Source organism: Pezoporus flaviventris, unplaced genomic scaffold (genome assembly GCF_033815535.1).
Source record: "Pezoporus flaviventris isolate CSIRO_AGI_PZ_B2104156 unplaced genomic scaffold, CSIRO_AGI_Pfla_v1 ptg000097l, whole genome shotgun sequence".
NCBI lineage: Eukaryota > Metazoa > Chordata > Aves > Psittaciformes > Psittacidae > Pezoporus > Pezoporus flaviventris.
Window position 1 is genome coordinate 6,520,254 of NW_026892645.1, and position 22,681 is coordinate 6,542,934.

General features: G+C 47.3%; 1 protein-coding gene across 1 annotated transcript in view; it reads right to left on the reverse strand.

The window, feature by feature from the left end:
- Window positions 1-22,681, reverse strand: part of EEIG1 (estrogen-induced osteoclastogenesis regulator 1) — a 39,230-nt gene that overhangs the window by 16,230 nt on the left and 319 nt on the right. Inside the window, exons 2-4 of the mRNA XM_061476598.1 lie at window positions 20,179-20,815; window positions 721-841; window positions 328-357 (exon numbers count right to left, since the gene is read on the reverse strand). Coding sequence (XP_061332582.1) covers window positions 328-357; window positions 721-841; window positions 20,179-20,324 — 297 coding nt within the window. The 5' untranslated portion in view covers window positions 20,325-20,815. The remainder of the gene's footprint in view (window positions 1-327; window positions 358-720; window positions 842-20,178; window positions 20,816-22,681) is intronic.

Here is a 22,681-nt window from a genome sequence, read left to right on the forward strand (position 1 = left end):
TGGAGAACACAACTGGAGTCTGTGTTTATTAGCAAGACGCTGCCAGAAGCCAGAGAGTTCACATCTGACTCAGAACTTCCCCAAAGTTTGAGGACATGCAGATCATCTTCCCAGCCCCCTTCTCAAATCCACATCCAATGCAATCTGGATCCTGTCCCAGCATGTCCATTTTTTGGGAAATCGCTTAACTCAGGCTTAAACTAAGAAGTGATAACCATGTCTCCTGATTGCTTCACGCAGCAGCCACTGGTTTCTAATGGGTGTAAAGCACTAACAGGAGACAAGACCATCATGACTCTGACACATTTGCCCTTTCTGTGCTCTTACCTTTGAGTAGGTTTTTCCGCCCTTCAGCTCCTATAACAGGAGACAAAACAAACAGGAAAAGCAACTATTAAATGTGCTGGGGAAATGGGGGGAAAGTCATTACTCAATCCTGGAATTTGCTCTCAGGATTTCACAAACCTCTGTCTCACACGGGTTACCACCACCCTCATCACTCCCACCCTCCACCAAGCACCCCTGCTTGTGGTCAAGTCACATCCTGGCCCAAACACATCCCTGTCCATGCAATTCTGGCCCAAACACATCCCTGTCCATGCAATTCTGGCCCAAACACATCCTTGTCCATGCAATTCTTCTTGCTGCCAAAAAGCAGGTAGTGTCCAATACCATTTCTCTGGTGGTACGACCTGCTAGAAGCAGAAGGGAGATGCTCACCTTCCGGACAGACACTCGGCAGATGCAGGGGTCCAGGAGTCCTGTGGCTGGGTTGGCACTCATTTTACACACAAAGGTGAATTTCTTCTTCCAGCGGACACAGTTTTCCTGCACTTCCTCTCTGTGAGAAAGCAAAAAGAAAACAGTCTTCAAATAAAGGCACAAACCAAATCAATCCTCCTTATTAAGTATTTGTTTTTAAGGACTAGCAATCTGGCTTGTTAAGATTGCCCACAACAGAGCTTTGTCCACACCACCTCAAACTGCACCACACAAAGGTGTTATAATCACATCAAGCTTCTCACTAGTCAATGCAGGTAAAATCCACCCAGGTTCCAGGAAAGACTCATCACCTCATCAACAGAATTTGCCTTTAAAACTCTCACAAGCTCACTGACATTTCCTGCTCAGCTGGTTTAGCGCAGCCATTGCCCAGCCTCCATAACTGAACCAGGCTGAAGGTTTGCAAGCTTATCTTCCTATGATGTGCCTGTTTTGCACAGTGAATGTGCTGTGTGTCCTGGACAGCTTGTCCTTCCCAGCAGTCATCCTGCTTCCCATGCTGGGACTAAGCCAGTGAGGATAGCCAGCATGGAGGAGGACAAAAACGCATGTGGAAATGCTGCTGGGTGCATGCAGGCAGGATCACGTCAAGCAAACACCATGCTTCAAATCACACAGGGGTTTCAGACCATAAAGGAGCCTAAACCAGGAGGAGGTGGTTTTGCTTGCACAGCTTCTGAGAAGCCTACCTAGACCCCCAGGGTGAGTGGAGAAGCACAGCCTGAGCCCACAGGAGGAAGAGAAGAAGCCACCTTCTTCAGGTATAGCACTGGCTTCTGCAGAGCCCTCAGGAGAAGCTGGATTTCACCCTCCCAAGGAGCCTGGAAGGGAGGTGTGTGGGTCCTTCCATGGGGCTCTGGATTCTCTGCAGGACATGACCCGTTTATGGCTCAGAGCTTGACCTTCAGCCTATTCAGTTCTCAAAGTGTGGAGGCTGGGGAGGGAAGGGAAGGCACTTCTGACAGCTGTGAGCTGGCAAGTTTGCATCTCGCTCTTATCTCTCCTCTTTGCACAGGACAAAGGGGCAAAGGCACCTGATAAACTGTTTGCTTTAGCAGGGAAAGGGAGGTTTCCCACCATCTGACACAGGGCATGCCAGAGATTGGTGGCAAAGGGGAGAATGATCAGTCTTGGCACTACCTCAACTCTCCTTCTGGGAAGGAAGGGCCAAAAGCCAGAACACAGCCCAAGAAGCCCTTCTGCAACCCCGAGTGAGCCCAACAGCACACATACCAGGGACCTGGGAGGTCTCTGCTAGTCCTCTGAGCTGTACTGTGGGACCTGAATGTGCTGGCCAAGGCAAATGCAGAGAGCAGAGAAGCTGACAGGTAACTGAAACCTGTACTTGTCTGTAACGCAGATAAGGGCTGATCACCCCTGTTTAAAACATGGGAAAACAGGGCAGCAATTCCTGACAGGAAGTGAACTTAAACTCCTTTCAGACAGAACTAAGGCTGGCTATTGAAGTCACTGAAAGGTGAGACATCAGAGTGCCGAACTTTGGATCTGAGATTAATTCAAGATGAGATCTGGTTCTCATTGCTTCACTCAACTCCAGCTCATTCAGACAGGAGAGAAAACACTTACAGAGGGATTAAAAAGGCTTTGCCTTTAATAAAATATTCACCCAGCCAGGCAAATTAGGCAAGTTAAATTTCAGTTGTGAGGTGTCTTAAACCTGACTTAATAGCAGGTATCTCAAATGACCTAAAGGAAGAAAAACTCGGATACAGATGAAACAAGGAATTCAACAGAATAGAGAAATGCTTTGGGAACACATGTACTTCAGAGGCACAAGGAAGGTACATGGGATGCAGTAAACCCAGGATATTTTAGCATTACTTGTCTTTAAAAAGGAATGACTTCAGAGCAGCCTTCCATTGTCTGAAGTGGGCTATAAGGATGCTGGAGAGGGATTCTTCATCAGGGACTGTAGTGATAGGACATGGGGTGATGGGTTTAAACTGAAACAGGGGAAGTTCAGGTTAGACATAAGGAAGAAGCTCTTTACTGTGAGGGTGCTGAGGTGCTGGCACAGGGTGGCCAGAGAAGTGGCGAATGCTCCATCCCTGGCAGTGTTCAAGGCCAGGCTGGACAGAGCCTTGGGCAACACGGCCTAGTGTGAGGCGTCCCTGCCCATAGCAGGGGGCTGGAAGTGGATGATGTTACAGTCCTTTCCAACCCAAACCAGTCTGGGATTCTATGATTTTCTATAGAGTGAGGTCAAGTGAACGATCTTTAGCTCAGACAGGTACAACAGCGCATTGCTGCAAACCCTGGCTCAGAGCTCCAGCTCCCGTCACAAGTGACTATTTCAGTGCCCAAGCTCCAGCTCCTGAACACCCATCCCATGCACCCAGCTCCCTGCAGCTGCTCCAGCAGTAGGAGCAAGGACTTCTGTTACAATGCAGCTATGATGAAGCATCTGCTAAGTGCTGCCAAGTCCAAGGAGGGCTAATTACTTCACAACCAAAAGTGCTGATGAGCAATAAGAGCTCCTTCAGAGTAATGTGTTGTTAGCATAAGCGCCCCTAACAGACACACTGCTTTTATTAAGGCTGTATGTTGGCTCTCCAGAACTGCTGTAGATACCACACGGTGCAAAGGATTAGGAAAAGGATTTGGGGGGGAGTTATGTTACCCACAGCACCACAAACACAAACCCGAGCTGCAGCTGCACTTGTAGCTTGGGGCTTACAGCTTCAGAATAGTCTGTGTAGGGTGGAAAGGAGTTCACAAGTTAGAATGCAGAGCTGCTTTCCAGCCACAAGTGCTACAATCATACAAGAGTGACTTTTCAACTTTCTTTCTCACTTTAAAGTGTGGCTTTAGAGAGAGTTTAAAGACCTAAGGGCGAGGGCTGGGTCTGTATCGTTAGACAAGCAACCAACAGTACTATTGCCTCCAATCAAACACTAAAATGTCAGTTCCACATATCCAAAAGATGGCTTGTGGGAAGCGATGGGCTTTGTGTGTCCACCTCCCACCAAGCTACGGTTAGGCTGGGAATCAGAGAACACTAAAATAGGGAAACAAGTGGCTTGGATGAGGAGCAGTTTTGTATTTAGCCCTTGAATATTCTCTGATGTACAATAAGGAACCATCACACCCAAACCCAAAACACATAAGCAGTGTGGAGAGGGCTTTACTGAGAGGCGTTTCCTTCCATCCTAATCACAAGGCAGCTAAAAGCAAAGCAGAAACTCACAGCTTTAAACCACAAAATGGCTAATTTTAAACGTTACTCTGCATTTGGAGAGCCAGAAATAGAGCAGCCCCAAGACTGGTACAAGGTGTCAGCTCAACAGGTCTGCAGGAGTTTTATTTTTAAGAAGCCGCCTGTACCACTTTGCTGAGATTCCCAGAAGGTTGAATCCCTGCCAAGCTCAGCTTTGCCCTCTTCTGACTCTAGACTTATTCAAAGCTGTGTAATTACTCTTCCAGACCTAAATATACCTCCTCAGAATAAACCGATGCAACCCTGCAGCAGCTTTTGTGAGCAGTGAGGTCCACAAAGAGCTTCTCAGGGTCTTCCAACCCTGGAGTTGCTCATCTACCTCCATCTAGCTCCTTGAGCAGCCAGAAAGGACAGTTCACTGTATTCCCAGCCACCATCTATCTTTCAAGAGAGAGTTTACCACAAAAAGAGCAATCAGATGATGTTTCACCATAGCATGGTACGAATCCAAGCAATGGGAATGATGCACAGCACCAGTCCACCGGTTTACCTACCAGTGAAGCAAGCAGCAACGTGCTCAGTGAAGCCACCAAGGCCTCTTTGGGTGCAGATCTCACACACAACCCTTACTGCAGCTCTGGAGAGTTGCAGAGGAAGAGGCAATGAACAGATTTAAGAGAAGATCTGTTTCCCAACTGTGATTTTCATGCCATGGACAGAGTAGCACTGTTACAGAAAGCCACAGAGCTCACTGTGAACGCAAGTTAGCTTCAGCAAACACTCCTTGACAAAGGCCACATATATGACCCATGCTATCTTGGGCTACCACAGGCCACTCTCCCACATGAAAACCCATCTAATGTAACACCAGAACAGAGATTTGTGTCTATTTACAGACACAAAGCCAAGTTATGCCCAACTGGGTATCATGCTTCAAACACACAACCCGCAGTTCTGCCTTGCTTAAGCATTTAGGAAAGCAGATGTTTCTCTCTTACTTTATGGCAGTAGTCACACATAAGACAGTTACAAGTAAGAAGCATTCTAAAAAGGCCACAGGCTTACTGGGAGGGCAACAACACAAACAGCTTTCTAACGGTTTCAGCAGAGCAATGTGTGTCAGTGTGATGCTTCACGCAGGGGAGCAGACGTGGGAAAACCTCAGGCTAAAGGAGACGGTATATAGATAAGCCCACACAAAGAGCTGCTTATTCAGGTCTCCTCCTCCTCATCTCTATGCAAAGGGAAAGGGAGGGCAAGCTTTCCAATTCCTGATGCCCAATCCACACGGTCACTTGTCCCCCTGCTTGGAGATGCCCTTCAAGCAGAACTAATCCTCCTGCCTGCTCGCAGCACTCTGCACCCTCCTCACATCAGGAGTGAAGCTGCATCTCCATCTGATAAGGCAGAAGCCAGATAACACCGTTTTAAAGAGGCCAGCAAGCCAACTCCCAGCTCAGATTCATTTCAGCACGAGGGACTGAAAAGCAGCCCTCAAAGGGACTCTGACACATAGCAGCAGTGAGTGGGACCTTTTGGGGAGGGAGGTAACACAACCTCCCCTCAGTCACACAGCAGGGGGAAGAAGAAAGAAAATACAGTTATTTCAGCAGACTGCATCTGAAGGGCATCTTCAACAGCATTTCTTTACCCTGCTCTGCTTTCAGCTGCAGAGACCCATCATTAAGACAGCCCCAGCACTTCTGAAGGCTGAATTAGAGCAGGATCGCTGACACTCCCTCAGCTTGGCAAGATCTGGAACAATCCTGCATTATGCTCTGCAGAAGATAGTTACTATTTTAACCAGGTTATCTAGTGCAAAGCTGGAGGAGAGACTTTTGACAAGGTCAAGGGAAAGTCCCTGAAAAACCTCTTTTAAAACAGACTTCCTATGATGCTGGGCCAGTAACTGGTATTCACAGCACACTGGAATTGATACCATGCTACTAACACAGCAGGTCCTGCTGCAGACAGAGGGCCTAATTGCTGCCTGTAAAGCACAGAAAACATAAAGTTGTGTGAACTTCTATATAGAACAGAAAGTGAGCCTTCATTTAGCCATTAGCTGGTTTAGCTATACGAGCCATAACCTGCAGGTATCCCCAGATAACGGGCTCAGGACAAGGGCATTTCACTGCAGCACACCTATTATTACAGACAACTGCAGCTCTGAGGCTTTGCCATCCAGGTTCCTGGCCAGGAAAAGGAGAGAAATGAGCAGTGTGTAAGATGCACCATGGGCAGACAGCAAACCAGGCAGCAGCCTGGGAACACACCATGTTAATAAAAGCTTAGGGCTGCCATCTATTTTATCTTGTCATCAAGCCCATGCAGGCCGAACACAGAAAGAAGCAAAACACGATGAGCAATAGACACTGAGAGCTGGGAAGCTCAGTGGAAATGTATCCCTAGAATGAGAGGCAACCCTCCACATTCCTTATGCCCCATCCTTGGCAGTGTTCAAGACCAGGTTGGACGGAGCTTAGAGCAACCTGCTATAGTGGAAGGTGTCCCTGACAGTGGCAGGGGTTGGAACTGGATGAGCTTTAAGGTCCCTTCCAACCCAAACCAGTCTGGGATTCTATGATTCCTTGGGGAACACCATACAGGATTGTAAAACCCCATCTAGATACATAAAGCCAAGCCAGTTTAACCTGGAGGTGTAAAATGCTTTACATCAAGCTTTACACAAAGGGGTTTTGCCTTCCCTGAGCAGAACAGAAAAAGCTGCAAGTAGCTCCCAACAATAAAGTCACTATGTTTTGACTGGGCTGACATCACTGACCAGAACAAGTGCCAACCCGAAGAGCTGGACGTCTCCCCCACTGCAAACAACCGTGTATTCTGCAGCTGACAAGTGGTGGTTGTTGGGAAGTAGACATTAGCAGTTATGATGGAAAAATGGCTCAGAGAGAGATGATGCAGACTGTGTTAGTAAGCGAACTAAGCGAGCCTTTGTCATCTGAAACAAGTCTCATGGGGATGTTTCACTGCAAGTGTTTTAAACAAGGGTTCAGCAGTAAGGTCATCACATCTACCACCTACTCTCAGTTTAACTTCTAAATTCCCAGCAAACCCATTCCAATGGCCCATGGTGAAGAAAGACACTTATCCACACCTCCGTATTGGCAATGGTGTACACCTATTACTTTAGCTCTTCATTTACACTAATGGGGAGATACATTTGGGCTCCCTAAATGCCACATTTGAACACCACTGTTTTTAGAGTGAAGTATTCGCATACCCCAGGCATGTTTCTGGGAGAGAAGCGCAAGCTCCAACACTTCTGGAGGGCTTCACCATGCTTGTTCAGTTCTGTCTCACACCAGGCGGTGGACATGCATCCACTCCTGCTGTTTGCTGGCAGTTGAGGAGGTGAGGGAAGAGTGAACGTGGAAGGAAGAGTAAGGAAAAGTCAGCTCAGGAAACTAGATTCCACTTACGCAGTTCGCAGCAGCCTGCACAATCCCTGTTTCACTGGAGAAGAGACAAATACAGGAAAAAGGATTAACAGCAACTGCCCAGAAAAGAAAAGCTCATGGAAGAAACTTCAGGCACAGCTGAGAAATCAAGGTAAGGAGCAGAGAAGACTGCTTCACTGGGGGACAAGGGGCAATGACACAGCACCAAGTATGTGAAAGGCAAAAGAACTGGAGCAAAACCAACCAGGCGAGCATGAAACAAAAACAGGATACACAGAGTGATTTAGAAATCCTCCTTAGGAATAAGCTGGTATCTAGCAGGCAAGCAATTGACTTTTGATGGCTTTAACCTTATTTCCAGAAGCCTGTTTCTATAGAAGCACGTTTCTATAGAAGCACAGCTTTTGAACTGCGAGTTACAGTTCCCTCCAAGGCAGTGATCAGTCTTGATCAAGGTCCACCAGTACAAGCCAGGGAGCAATAATACTTACTGGAGAATGGGGATGGCAGTCAGTCAATCAGCAGGAGAAAAGCCTCCAGCATCAGCATTCCTAGTTGTGTATTAACAGCTTCTCTGGAAGGCAGTAATGCAGTTATGCCTGGACTCCAGTCACGTGCATCCAGACATGTGTCTTTTATAGGTGACAGACATGAGATCCTGCACCTCATGCACAATGTCCCATAGCAAAGAGCTTTCCAGTGTAGTCCATCCCCTGTACTCTAGCATAGCCACGCTCTCCAGTCCATCCAGTGCTTCTAAAACTTAACACTGGGTTAGTTTTACATAGATATTTTATAGAGATATTTCTAACCATTCCTTGCATCTAAATCTTAAAGCCTGTCACAGCTCTTCCTAACATGAACTATGTTAAAAATACTGTAAGAACCAATGGAGTGATTAAACACCAGCATGCAGCTGGTGATCGAGTGCTGCAGCAGAAATTGCATAATGAAATACAAACTGTGCCAAATGGAGAAAGAAAGTCCCAGAAAAGTGACCCTTTCAAACTTAAGCTATAGAACAAGTCAGATGAGTTTGGGAAGGGTGGAGCAGGGAGAAGGCAAGGGGAAATAATTCTAAGAGGCTCAGCTGTGGAGCAGCAAGGGATGTGTACACGGCACCTCATGGACAGGACAGGCCCAGCAGAGCCAGGCTGCTTTGAGGGATTTCCAATTCACATTCTGTCATCTCCAAGCAGAGAAGAAAAGCTGGACATGAGGAAAACAAGGACAAGAAGGGACTGTAACAGTGAACGCTGTTCAATCCATCTACTGTTACACACTGTGCTGAAGGCAGACCAACCCGAAGCAGCACATATCCAAGGACTTCTTGCCACATCTACAGAGCACAAGCTCTTTTTGGTCAGAGGCCAGGGCCACGTGCCAGGAGCAAAAACATCACAAGCAAAGAACTACCAAACTCCTTAAGTGTAAAGAAAGGAATAACTGGGGAGATGACTCAGTTGCTGCAATACAAGTCTGTAATAACGTGCATATTGAACACTGAAAGACGTATTTGCTTTTTTTGAACTCTGATCATGCACTGAGTCACCACACCAACTCCTACCTCTATTGTTCCCATAGACTACGCTGGAGCTGGATTAGCCAAGAGCAAACTTAAGTGCCAGGCTGCCAAGCCCACCACCCGGGCCTTCCTCTTATAAGGCAATTCACAAGGATTTCAGTTACAGAACACACAAGCACAGTTCTGCACTGCAGATTTCACCTGAGGCTGCCCAGGTCAGCCACCAGCTCCCGCATTCAGGTTGCTGCATGTTGGTGCTGCGCACTCCAGCCTGTCTCAGATGCTATTCCTTTTCTTCCCATGGTTGCAGATGTGTTGTTCCTCTTGCTCCTGTGCTTGCTCTGTGCTGCAGAAGACTGGGTTACCTTGCAGTTCATGGAATCACAGAATGGTTTGGGTTGGAAAGGACCTTAAGATTATCCAGTTCCACCCCCCTGCCATGGGCAGGGATGCCTTACTCTAGACCATGTCACCTGAGGCTCTGTCCAACCTGGCCTTGAACACTGGGATGTGTTCATCTGCCAGGGATGGAGCACTTACCACAGTGAAGAACCTGTCTAACTCTGGATATAAATACCTTTCGGATCTGATTTTCCACAACTATGACCACTGAACAATCAAACGTGCTCTATTCATAAAACAGGCATGGTGGCAACTTACTAAGAAGAGCTCTTACCTATGGCATCCAGCTGGAGTTTGAGTGGATGAGCAACACCAAGCTGAGAGAAATCCACATTACTGAGGGATGGAGGGCACAGAGAGAGGGGATGTTCAGGCCCATTAACAAGTCAACAGCACAGTAAGAACCACAGAAGCTAAGAGGGAAAAAAAAACCCTGACTGCCAGGGCCTGATCACCCATTGGACAAATCACTGTTCAAACTTCCCCTGTGGTTCTAACAGAGGAACTAAAGCTTCAGAAGGCCCCAAACACTTCAGAAAACCTCTAAGGTATGTTCCATGCAGATGCTTCAAGATTAAAGTAGATTAACCCACCCTGTTTCAGAGTGAATACGTATGTCTATCACACTGAGAAAGCCTCTGCACTTCTAGCAGACTGTAGATGTGAAATAAAGATTCAGTGATTATATGTTGCTGATGTATTTATAAACTTCCTTCATCCCCTAAATGTTAGCTGGCATCTGAGAGACTCCAGATTTGCCTTTTGCTGCCTAAATTTAAACCCTTAGTAAAGAAAAGACAGCAATGTCAACTCCACCAAGGAGAAATCTGATAATACCCCTACCACACAGGGTGCAAGGCATGGCTACAACCCCATGATGCAGGAAAGCTGTATTTGTAAACAAGATGCTCTTATAAAACCCTACCTTTCAAAACAAGAAAATCCACACAGGATGAGAAGAATCAAGACACGGCCAACTCCATACCTGGGATGGTATATCTGGAAAATGAGAAGCCTGAGGGGAATCAACACAAGACTACGAACAGCATCCCTAGCACAAGTGATGTACACAGAGACAGATCTTTTTGCCTCTAAGGCAGATTTATGACACATGAAGACATATTGATGCCAAGGTAGTTAAATGACATTTTTTGCCAATATAAATCCTCTTTCAATGGGAAGAGTCTGCCAACAGAGCTGTACCAGAGAAGTCTTTACAGTGCAAATTAACCTGCACACAAGGCCAAGTTCATTTCTGGGATAATTTCATTAGTACTGTGTGATGTAACATCACTGCAATTTGGCTCGAGTATGCTGAAGAGCCCTTCAGTAAATAAGCTGCCTGAAGTCAACCCTGGTGCTAAAAGTAGGTTTAGTTACCCAAGAGGTAACACCCTGCCGTGCTCAGACGTGTTCAGCTATGAGTCACTTCTATACAGTATACATTGAGGCAAAACCGATCTAATAGTCCAGGAGAAAGCCCTACATATGTTAACAACAGCTTTTTCATTTCATAATGAACACAGGTGCTTTATGATGGTTCCTTTATAAAGGCACTGTTGAGCAGTGCAAATCAGGTCACTGGTTTTAAGGACAAGGAACACACATTCTCCCCGAAGCTCCATCCCCTCTATCGATATCTCTCGCTCTTGGGTTGTACCAGCAAAAAGACCACTCAGCAGAAGAGGTCTGCAAATTAGAAGAGGCTGCTGAGTAAAGCTGCTGCCCCTCCTGAGTCATCACCATGCCAGTGGTGACGGGCTGGGGTTTCTAAACCCTGCCTGTCTCACACTCCCTCCCCTTCTGTCCCGATGCTGGTGTGTCAGAGCCGGTGTTACGCTGGAGCCAGCGGAAGGGAAGAGAAAAGGGTCTGAGAAAGAGCAGTTAAGAGTTGCTTTTGCTCCTCAGACAAATGCAGTTCTCCCAGCATCTTGTGATACAACCTTTCCTAACCAGAGAAAGGTACTTGGATAAATTCCATCTTGGTTAAAAGCACAACAGGCCAGAGCTCCACATTCTGTAGCAGCAGTCAGTGCTGGTTAAGCCCCTGCAAGATGTCAGCACAGGCTCCCGCTGCTCTGGTGCCAGGAGTGGGTTTGTGAGGAGCAGAGTTTTTACCTCCTCTGTGGCTGTCACTATGAGCTGTATTCAGACACATTCCCTTCTGTTGTCCCTACTGCAAACAACTGATGTTGGAAGAGTGTAAGCAGCACTTCTGCAAGGAAGACAACGTGCAGATTTGTTTTGAAATAGCAGACAAATTTCAGTGGAAAGCAGGGAAAGCCATTGCTGTGAACCTCCAACAGAAATGGACTTTAAAGAGAACCGTGGCCAAACAGAGTACCATCAGCCAGCCCCTGTACAGCAGAAAAGGGGTTTTCAACAAAGCAGAAAGGCAGCAAATGTGAAAAACATTTATAGGAAACACATTCCTTCACAATACAGCCTCCCCTGTGGCAAGGAGCACTGCAGGCTATTGAAGGTATAAGATGTGCAGCAGTGCTCTTGAAAGGAATTCAACATTTATGCAGATGCAATTGCCTGGTGTTCCTGCAGTATGAGAGAAACCATAACAGGCCTCTGGCAGAAGCCAGGAAAAGAGCTTTCCTACAGAGGGGTTACTGCATAATTAATGTGTAACAGAGGCAAGCAGACTGCCTCTGAACAGCCCTTACTGCTTTTACCTGGAAACAGGACACGGCACTAGCTGGAGCTGACCTGGTGCAGCAAGTCTGCGTCAGAGTGACTGCTACCGCTCCATTCCAGGGCAATGGAGCATCAAGAGATATGGAAAGACTGCCGAATTACAAATATCCATCATTCCTCCCTCACTCTGTGACACGCAGGCAGAGCCTGGGCGATGATGGGAAGAGCAGGAACTAGCAACAGAAACAGAAAAAGCATGATGGAAACACGACCAAGCTGGCAACCCTCCTCCCAGCCTACAGTGAGCAAAACCCCACTGAGACCCAACCTCACCTTTGCTGTTTCAAGCATGGATAAAGCCTGAAAGAGCCTGATATAAGGCCAAGGAAAAAACTACTCTCTGAGTTTTTCCAGTCAAGCTTTTCCTTCTCCCACTCTGGGCCATTTGCAGCTTTATTTTGATGAGCAATATTATCCCTTAAAGACTGGAAACTGAAGTAGCTGGACAGAGAAGGCAGCAAATGGAAACCTTCAGCAGGGTTCACTCTGGCATCCATTTTTCATATCCTCACACTCACAACACTCATTTCAGGAGGAATGGAGACTCCAGCAGCAGGCAGGAGCGCAGGTAGGCATGTGCTGAGCAGTCCTTCATGTGCAGCTGGCTGAGGAAGACTCTGTCCATCATTAACCCAATATGCTGCAGTCACTTCATACAAAGGTTTATTCTGAAGCAAAATGGAGGTACAAGACTACACTGAATTGAAACCCTGAGGCCACATCCTATTGGGTTCCTGTGTGCTTTTCCATTGCAAAGCCAGACTGCAGCTTGGTAATTCCTCAAAGGCACTAAACAAGACCTTTAATTTCATTTTCTACATTGGGTACACTGAACAGCCTCATTGAGGCAAACACTCAGCTCTAGAAAGTGGCAATCCCCAAACAACTAATGGTAGAATGCTCTTTTCGTTTCAAAGAGCACATTTCAGGCTCTGAAATTACCAACCACATGCAGGGTGATGGTTTCTGTAGGTCTCTAAAGCTACACTTTATCAGTGCTGCAGCATTCTAGCCCTTCCAGAACAGTAAATCCATATACACTCTTCCTTCCTCCCATGTAAGCACGCTCAGTGCTCTCAGGCTGAACAGACAGAGCTCATTTCTTATTCAGAATATAGCACATGGCTGTAAAAGTATTTTTAGCTTCAGTCCCATCTCCTACAACAACACGGGACCTCCTTCAAGGCCTCCTCTCACCAATGAACTGTGATAAATTCAGCCAAAGGAAAGGCATAATCCTGCTCTCTTGCCAGCTCAGCTAATTTCTATCCGCAGGGAAAGCATCCGTTAGACAGCCTGTATATGCTATTGCTTATCTAGAACATCCTGTCTCTTCCACACTTGCCTCCTCCAAATCCTCTATTCTTCATGTGCTTCCTCTTCGTGTTCTTCTTCATCCCCATAACCTCATCCCATTTCCTGACTCCTTTCTTCATCTCAACCTTACCGACTGAGCTACATGGGAGAAGCACGTGAAAATGACATCCATGAAGATCAGCAATTCTGAATCATGAAGAATAATTCCCTTTCTTGCTCACCAGATTAAAAATACCCCAAACAAGAAGGCTGTTCATGCAGTGAACACAGGCACAACTGTTTGCCCAGTGGGAAGTGCCTTTCAAATCCAGGCTGAGTCCCACTGTATGGTACCAGAGAGATCTTGATGCCAAGTCCACAGTCGCAGTAGCAACGTATAGCTCATCTCCCAGCAAGTGCACTTGGCATAACATGAATAAACTGCAAGAAAAGACAAAGCCTCTCATCCTGCAGGGTCAGCAGCTGGTTCTGGGGTAGGGTAACACATCAGCCACGTGAAATGACACCTCAAAGAATCATCTGTATATCATGGATTACTGATAGAGAAGAAAAAGGCAGATCCAAGAGTTGGTCCAAGAAACTCCTAAAGGCTTCTATCTTATTACACAAGTCACAGCTATAAAATAATTCCTGAGCCATTTCAGAGCAGGGCTGGCAGCCCACAGAGGATGCAGAACATATCCTGTTTGAAAAAGGGAGGTCTCATACAGAGCCGTATCTGTCTGTCCTTGCACAGATGAAACCCTACAGAGCCAAGAGCAGGTGAATGCTGCAAGAGCTCACCATCCCACTCTGTGAGCCTTGCCCTGATGTGAGGGAGGTTCCTGATCCGAGGGCTCTTTCCATGCTACCAGATGTAGCTTCCTGCAATAAAATGGGAAATAAATCTGTACCTACCTCATTTATCCAGAAACTGGTACCAGAACAACTTGCCACTGGCAACTTATGGCCTATTAAAATACCAACCACTGCGCAGCGAGACCACAGGCTCCCAGAGGCACGCATGAATTCCTCAGAAATACAGCTACAAAGCTAGAATCAACACTGATGGCAGTGCAAGAGCACAAAGAATAAACAGACTGGAAGTCATTTAGGTTTCCTCCTGTACTTCAGAAATAAACACATCTAAAAGGGAGGGAGGGCACCCTCTTCTACCTACCTTTATCCTCAGCTAGAGCTGATGGTATTGCCACCCTGCAAACCAAATGGACCACATGGCCCCAGTCTCAATGTAGAACATTAATTTCCAACAAGTCATTTTTTGATCCAAGACCTGGTTAAGTCACACAGATAAGGCTGTTGCTAAGAATTAGCCCTTCAGAATCAGGGATGAGAGGGGAAGTTTGTAAAGCTGGCTGTATCCAAACATATTTACTGATGCTGTACACACAGCCTATCGGTTACAGGGCTTTACATTGCAGCTGCTGGTCAACAAAGCAGCCCCTGCCTGAGCAGCAGCAGGCAGAACAGCAATCAGAGCATGAACAGAGACTGTGTTTTACTCAACAGGATACAGCTCCCATGGCAGGAAAGTTTTAATGTAATTCTGTCTTGTGACAGGCTCCGACACGGTGACCAGGGACAGGAAGAGGCAAGTCTGGCACGAAGCAAATCAACCCACCCCAAAGCTGCTGCGGTCAAGACCCTGCAGGTGAAGCAGCCCAGAAAAAGCAATAGAAATGCTCTGCAAACTCAAACTGCAGCTTAAGAGTGTTTGTGCTGAGGATCCTGCAGTGCAGTATCACTTCTGCACCTTCTTCCAATACCCTCACCTTGCAGAGATTAAACCTCACCCACTGCTTCTGCTCTCATTACTTTTACCTACATTTAGCTTCCCCTTTTCTCATTTTTGCTGTTTAGTTTCTCTGTGTTTGGCTCTGAATGCAGGCAGTGCAGGTACTATACCTTAACATTATCTGGAAACAGGTTATGTTTTATTGCACATTGTTTCTAGAGGCTGCATTCAAACACCTTCTCCATTAAACACCCCCAGGACACTCCTGTGGCTGCAGCCAGGAAAGAAGGATGTTGGCACATGAAGCTGCTCCAGAGCATTAAAACTCACTCTTGACCTGTACATTAAGAATAGATGTACACATAGGGAAAGTCTATGTTTTCAGACATATTTTAAAATTGCTTTTGTTGCAAATATGTTATCACATCAAGTGCTCAGCAGATGTTGAGCTAAAGCACTAAAGACAAGCACATGCTGTCCTAAGATATGGAACTGGGAGGATGGTTAGAGCCACAACCATTTCTTCCTCCTGCAACCCCACTCAAATCAAGATGCAGAACTCAGCCAGTGATCTTCTCTTTTCACTACAGCTAGTTTTCTTTCCTCTTGGGGATGCTGACTCCAGAAGAAACTATCTAGTTACCTAACCTTTGTTTTATGGTAGACAGTGGTGAAGATTTAGATCTCAGCTGGGCTGAATCAATCCTTTAGTCTCCGATTAATGGTTTTCCAGTCTGAAAGAGACAACTGTGGTGAACCAGAAGGATCCTGTAACACCTGACACAGTGACTATTTATGTAAAGACAGTGAATTAGTTGATTTCTAACTCTCACCATTGAGAGCCACAGTTTGGAGGTGGTACAAGTTGCACCTCCCTCCACAAAGGTTTCTGAATCACCAGCTGTGTGTTAGTAGGACAACGCTTCTCCCCTTTATGTCCTACAGAAATGAAAGAGATGTGTACCAACAATGATGCTTTGCATCCTGTCAGCAGAGGAAAGCAAGTATCTTTAGGTCTGTACCTACATGAGGATGACAAAGCCACACTTACGCAAAAGCTGACCTCAGTCCACAAGGAGTTATCAGTGTGAGGTGCCTCCCCAAATATCAGCATTTCCTTTCGCTCTCTGGATGCAGCTTTACACCAATAAAAAGGAAACAGGCAGTGCAGGAAGTGGCCTTTCACACTTACTCAATTAAACATTTGAAGTTTAAGAATATTCTCAGTTCAGGCTCCAGCACCCAAATACTTCCAAGATTAGACCACCCTAAGAGGATCAGCGCCTCCCAGCTGGAGCCTGCATGCACACAGCTGCTGGGATGCAGGAGATAAGCTAATTCTTTGTTTCAAACTGGTACAGAAGTGCCAGGATCAGAAAAGCAAGATGAAATGCCACATGCACTGGGAAAAGCATGATCCCAAAGGAAATACAGTCTGAGATGCCTTTAGAAGAATGAGGAAGGTGGGAAATGCCCTTAAAGTCACTCAACTCATGCAAAACAGTCTTTCCTCTACAGTCAGCCAGGGGCTTTCAGAGTATAATCCCTTCCTTCAAGTCCAGGAATACCAGAGTGTTGGCACAATAGCAGAACAATGTAGGATGAAATGTCAGGAGTCTGTGGACAACACCTGGCTTTCCACTGCCTTCACATCACACACCGGCAGCGCTTGCTGCCAGCACGCAGCCAGAAATCAATCAGTGCTGAGGTAAAGAGCATCTGGCTGTCACTCAGCATTATCTGACACCGTGGGCAGAAGAGGAGGGAATTTAATCAAGTCTTCCTCTTCTGTTATACCCAAAGACGTACATGTGTGTACTACGTCAGCTTGTAGCTTTAGGCTCCCATTTGGACATCCAGGCTCCCGCCTGCGATGAGCCAAGGATCCAAAGCCTCCCGGTGAGCTTCTCATATCATCTCTCTAGGAACAAAAGATATACCTACCCCCCCCCCAAAAAAAAAAACCTTCAAACTGGTCCAACACGAAGCAGCCCATCTGCTTCCCCAAAACGGTTGCCATGAATACATCCCTGCTGCTCCGTGCCTGCTATTTTTAAAGCTACTTGGGAGGCAGCTGAATTCACTGGCGGTTGTGCTATTTCAGTATCTAGATTAATGCTATTCAAGGAACATATTGGGGAAATACAGCACCTGCCTGGCCTATACCTGCCTCAGATACATTTTCAGGAGACCAAGCTCTGCAATCCAACAGCAGGATGATAAATCCACAGACAATAGCCGCTTTTCACACAGAGCACTGTAAACTGAATTGCATCTTGTCCCCAGAAGCCCCACTGGAGCATAAGGAGACTTTACAAAGGGAGCGAAAAGGACAAGCAGAAGGATATTGCAAAAGCAACTTCAGTCACAAATCTACCCATGGTTTAATGCAAGGCCTGAGCACAGCAAGTGAGGGGGAAAAGGGTCCCCAGCCGGCAAGACAAAAAGAAACCAAACAAGGAAACCCCAAAGCTGAATGTGCTGACAGGACCTGGATCTTTTCCAGAGTGCCTCAAATTCCTAAGAGAGTTAAGTCTTAATGCATTTCAGGCAGGTTTCCCTGTAGCCAGGCTGCTTTGTCCCAGCCTGGGCAGAGGAGGTGCAACCTAGGCTGCAGTGGACTTGGGACTGGGATGGGCTGATGGGAGCTGGCAGTACAGCCTCCCACTTCACAGGTCCAATCAATCTGGTGCCACCCAGCAACACACTGAATAGATCAGATCCCCACCTCTCACCACAGACATGCACAAGCTGCTAAGTAATTGTAAATAATCTGAAAAATCTGTCTCTGGAGATCCTTATTTTATCAGACTCTTCTTTCCACAACATAGGTCACAATCCACAGAAAACTGGTATAGTGTGTCCTACAAAGAGCTCCTACACCTATCTCTGCCCTCTCCATTTAAACACTCCAAATGCCATGGGACACCTTGTGAGATCAATTCTCTGCAAACTCATGGGCAGATACAGGTACTGGTCTCCTTGACCACAGCTGCACACCTCCTGTTGCCACAAACTGCAGAAGAAGCCCAAAACCGACGGCAGAGCAAACACCAGACTCTTTTTTTTTATGTAAGCAGCTCACATAAGATGACCTGAAAGACACTGCACAACCTCAAACCCAATCAGTTCTGGAAGTGATTGATTTCAGAGAAACAATCACAGATCCTAAATAATGTACAGACTTCTAACACACCACGGACAAAGCATCTCCTCTTTAATCCTTTCCCAGATCCAAAGAGTATCAGAAAGGTCATGGAACTGACCAGAGGAGCACAGAGCAGAGCCAAAACATCATCTGGGAGCCTCTCCACACAGTAACTCATCTCCTCAGCATTCCTGGAAATTCATGCCTCCTGAAGTTTCTCTAACTGCAACAGGGGAAAATATTTGGAAGAGGTCAAACAACTCAATACCATTGAGATCTGTAACTTTTCAGGCAGGACCAGGTTCCCATGTGCTTTCAGTTAGAGTACAGACAGGTTAGGGGAAAGGCAGCAAACCCAACAGCCTACTTCCCCTTCGCTCGTTTATAAGCAGTCAAGGCAGTTGAGAGCAACGTATGTGTTTGGTTTGAATTACAGACAGTTTCACTGCTGGAACACATCTGCAACGCACCGTGCTGAGTGAACTGCTGAACCCCAGCCAGATCACAACTCAACATTGGCAGCAGCAGCAAACCCCACTGATGGCTCCTAGAAGCTGCTTTTAGGGACAACAAGGAGAAGGAGATGGATATTTCTCAGCACAGCCTCTTCCCGAGACACCCTCCAGTTCAACTCAGTTTATTATGGCTCCAGGAATCAGAGGGGTTAATTTCATTCCAAGTTCACATACTGTTTGAATTCCTTAGATAAGCTGCTTCCACCAAAGGATCTAGCCTCAGGGGAGAACACTGTAAGGAAAAGCTCTTTTGATAGATTTTCTTCAAAAGAGAAATTAATTCAAAGTCCATTTTTGGAGGTTGTTCCATGCCCACAGCTTCAGATGGGGTTGCACTGTGCCTCTGGAAGAAAAACTAAGCTTTGAGCAAAGCCCCACCACTTCCATGTGCAAGACACAAATGTTTTAGGCTTGCACAATAAAAATCTTCTCTCCTGAAACGAGAAAGCTCTGTTTGCAGCACCACAAAGAGGAAAACCAGACCAAAGGAGGCTTTAACTCTGGGATAAAGCAGTTAACAGCTAGCACAAACTACTCCTGTCCCTTTAAAACTGAGCAGTCACTCAGAAAAGCAAAAAAACAAGTTTTGAAAGCCACTGAAGGCTTCCTTCACATCTTGAGGCAGAAAGCAAGCAAGTCTGGGCTGTTCTGGAATTTGTGTTTGCATACTGCTGGTGATAATCTATGTGCATAGCTGGAAACAAAACAAGGTTTTATTAGCAATTAGTAGCAGGAGGGGGGACAGACCTGCCTGAAGCAGGCAGAGGAATGCCAATACCTGATGGAAGAACAACACTGTACAACGTGCAGCAGAAGGAACCCAATGTGACAGATCGCATATAGGGGAAAACAGCGCATCTCTAGACTTGGGAGATGCAATGGCATCACTTCAAGCAGATAAACTGTGTCTTTAACACTGACAACTTTGACTCCAGGCAGCAGTTTTCCCTTGCACAGCAATTTGCAATGCAAAGCAAGCTACTTCTGCTCTTACCAAGAAGAGAAATTCAGAATCAAAGGAGGAAAGCAAAGTTGGGATGGGTTGATTTGCTTAGATACAGTTTTCTACAGAGTTGAGTTTCAAGTCGGGCATGAGAGCAATAAAGCATAGGGTCTGAAACAAAAGTGTGAGAACTTGGGCAAGGACAAGGGGGGAAAGATAGGATTTCCTCCAAAATAAACCCCAGTCCCTTTCAGGGGAGCAACTCCTGCTCCCTCTCCATGTCTCTGAAAAATGCAGTCCAGCTCTGATCAGCCAACACCACCCAGGTTCAGAGCTCTCCAGCTATGTACTGTGAGAATGATGTGGCATGTGGGGCCCTACAACACATCTATTAAAATCCCATCAAGGGGTAGGCAAGTGGTAGCCATATGCTAAAGCATTCAAGTGAAGAATAACCAGGAGAAGGAGGACAGCCAGGAAGCAAGTGTGCAAGCAGCTTCTTACCTGGTGGATAAGCTAGCAAAGTCTCCTCCATCTAGCAGCCTGATTTTGCAGAACAGAACCCCATTGACGAAGGGGACGGCAGTCAGCTCTTCTAGAGTAAAGCTTGTCTGAAACTTGAATTTCTTCTTTTTCATCAGGAAAGCCATGGGCAAATTCAGCGTGGCAAGCCCAGGAATCCCAAACAAGATGAGGGAGGAGCGGCTCAAAACACACACAGACAAGCAGAGAAAGAGCACTCGTTCCGGGAACGCAAGCAGGGATTAAATTCCAGTTCAGTTACAACGACGGCCCAGCTTCAAACACACAATCCTCTTCTCTTTGGTGGTCGGATCTGGCTGTGGGATCATCGCCACGGCAGGCTTCAGGTGAGGAGGAGGAGGTCAGATTAAATCTCTGCAACATCTCCAAGGGAAAAGGGAGGGAGAGAAGTCAGTCTCAGCTCCAGACCAGCAGGAGCTGTCCCAGTTAGAGGCTGCAGCGCTCTGCCTTCAGCACAACCCCTCCAGAAAGCATCTCTTATCAGAAATCACCTTGAGTTTCCAAAGAAGCGTTAAGTCTGTGGGCAGCACATTCAGAGAGCTTCCAGTTTCTATCTCCTCCTCTTGTGCAACTCCTTGGTACAGGTCTTCGGGTCAGCCTTTGGGAGGGAAATGAGTAAATTAGTCCCAGCGAGTCTTGGGCTCCTCCTCCTCCTCTAAAACCTGTTTGGATGGGTAATATTCACTCCAGACTCATACCATTCTTAAGAGGTATGGCCCCAATTAGCCTGGCCCCAACATCCTCTTCCCCCTTTTTGCCTAGAGCAAGCTTCACTGTTGTCATCCCCCTGTAATTTCTGTTTTGCAAAGCAGCTAATAAAAATCTGCTTTATTTTCAGCCATCACCTTTAGAAGCAGTTGACAGAGCAAGGTCAGTCTAACAAGATTAAGCAAAAGCCATCTCAAGAAACACAAAAATCTGTTTCTTTTCTGTATTTCCAACCAGCCCCGAGTGTCAGACCAGAATCTTATAACTGGAGAAAGCAGCAGAGAGGGGAGAGAAAGCAGCAGAGAAGGGAGAGAAAGCAGCAGAGAAGGGAGAGAAAGCAGCAGAGAAGGGAGAGAAAGCAGCAGAGAAGGGAGAGAAAGCAGCAGAGAAGGGAGAGAAAGCAGCAGAGAAGGGAGAGAAAGCAGCAGAGAAGGGAGAGAAAGCAGCAGAGAAGGGAGAGAAAGCAGCAGAGAAGGGAGAGAAAGCAGCAGAGAAGGGAGAGAAAGCAGCAGAGAAGGGAGAGAAAGCAGCAGTCTGCTCCAGATTACACAGCATAACAACCGAATCAGGTCATCTGGCTGTCCAATAGACAGGCCCACCGAGTCTGCTGCCTTCCCCAGCACCAGGTCCACACCAACCCATGCCCTCAAAGGGCACTTTTGGGGCTGGAGATGGTCATTTCATCACACATTTGCACAATACCTAAGCCAGGGAGGCAAGACCTGAATAGCATCCAAAGGGATGAGGTTATGAACACCAGGCAGTAAACAATCCGTGCCAATATGAAGAATTAATGACTGCAAACCAAGGCAGGCAAAGCTCCTTATAGCCTGTAGGGGTGTGTGGTTAAAGCCCCCCTCCTGCTCGGGCAGACTGGTGACTGCTCTGCACCATCATGAGCTATACCTGCCCCCTCTGCCGCTGCACTGAGCTGCTGCTGGGTCTCAGCCTGCCCTCCAGCCGCCTGGACTGCACATGGAGCTGGGGACAGGTCTCAGCCCACCTCTGGGCTCCGTGGATCATACACTGGGCTGCAGAGACGTCGCAGCCCGCGCCCTGGCACCCCTGGGCCATGTGCTGAGATGTGGTCAGGTCTCAGCTTGCTTTCTAAGCCATGCAGTGAACAGTGGCCAGCTCTCAGCCTGCCTCTGGGCTCCGTGGACCACACACCAGGCTGCAGCCAGGTCTCAGCCTCTATCCCAGCCCCAGGGGCCATGCACTGAGCCATGGCCAGCCCTCAGCCTAGCTATGAGCCTATGAGCCATGCACCGAGCTGCTGCCAGGTCTCAGCCCCATTCCCATCCTGTACACTGATCTGCAGCCAGGTCTCAGCCCCATTCCCAGCCCATGCACTGATCTGCAGCCAGGTCTCAGCCCCATTCCCAGCCCATGCACTGATCTGCAGCCAGGTCTCAGCCCCATTCCCAGCCCATGCACTGATCTGCAGCCAGGTCTCAGCCCTGCTCCCAACCCATGCGCTGAGCTGCAGCCAGGTCTCAGCCCTGCTCCCAAGCCATGCACTGAGCTGCAGCCAGGTCTCAGCCCTGCTCCCAACCCATGCACTGAGCTGCAGCCAGGTCTCAGCCCCATTCCCAGCCCATGCACTGAGCTGCAGCCAGGTCTCAGCCCTGCTCCCAACCCATGCACCGAGCTGCAGCCAGGTCTCAGCCCTGCTCCCAGCCCATGCACTGATCTGCAGCCAGGTCTCAGCCCCATTCCCAGCCTATGCACCGAGCTGCTGCCAGGTCTCAGCCCT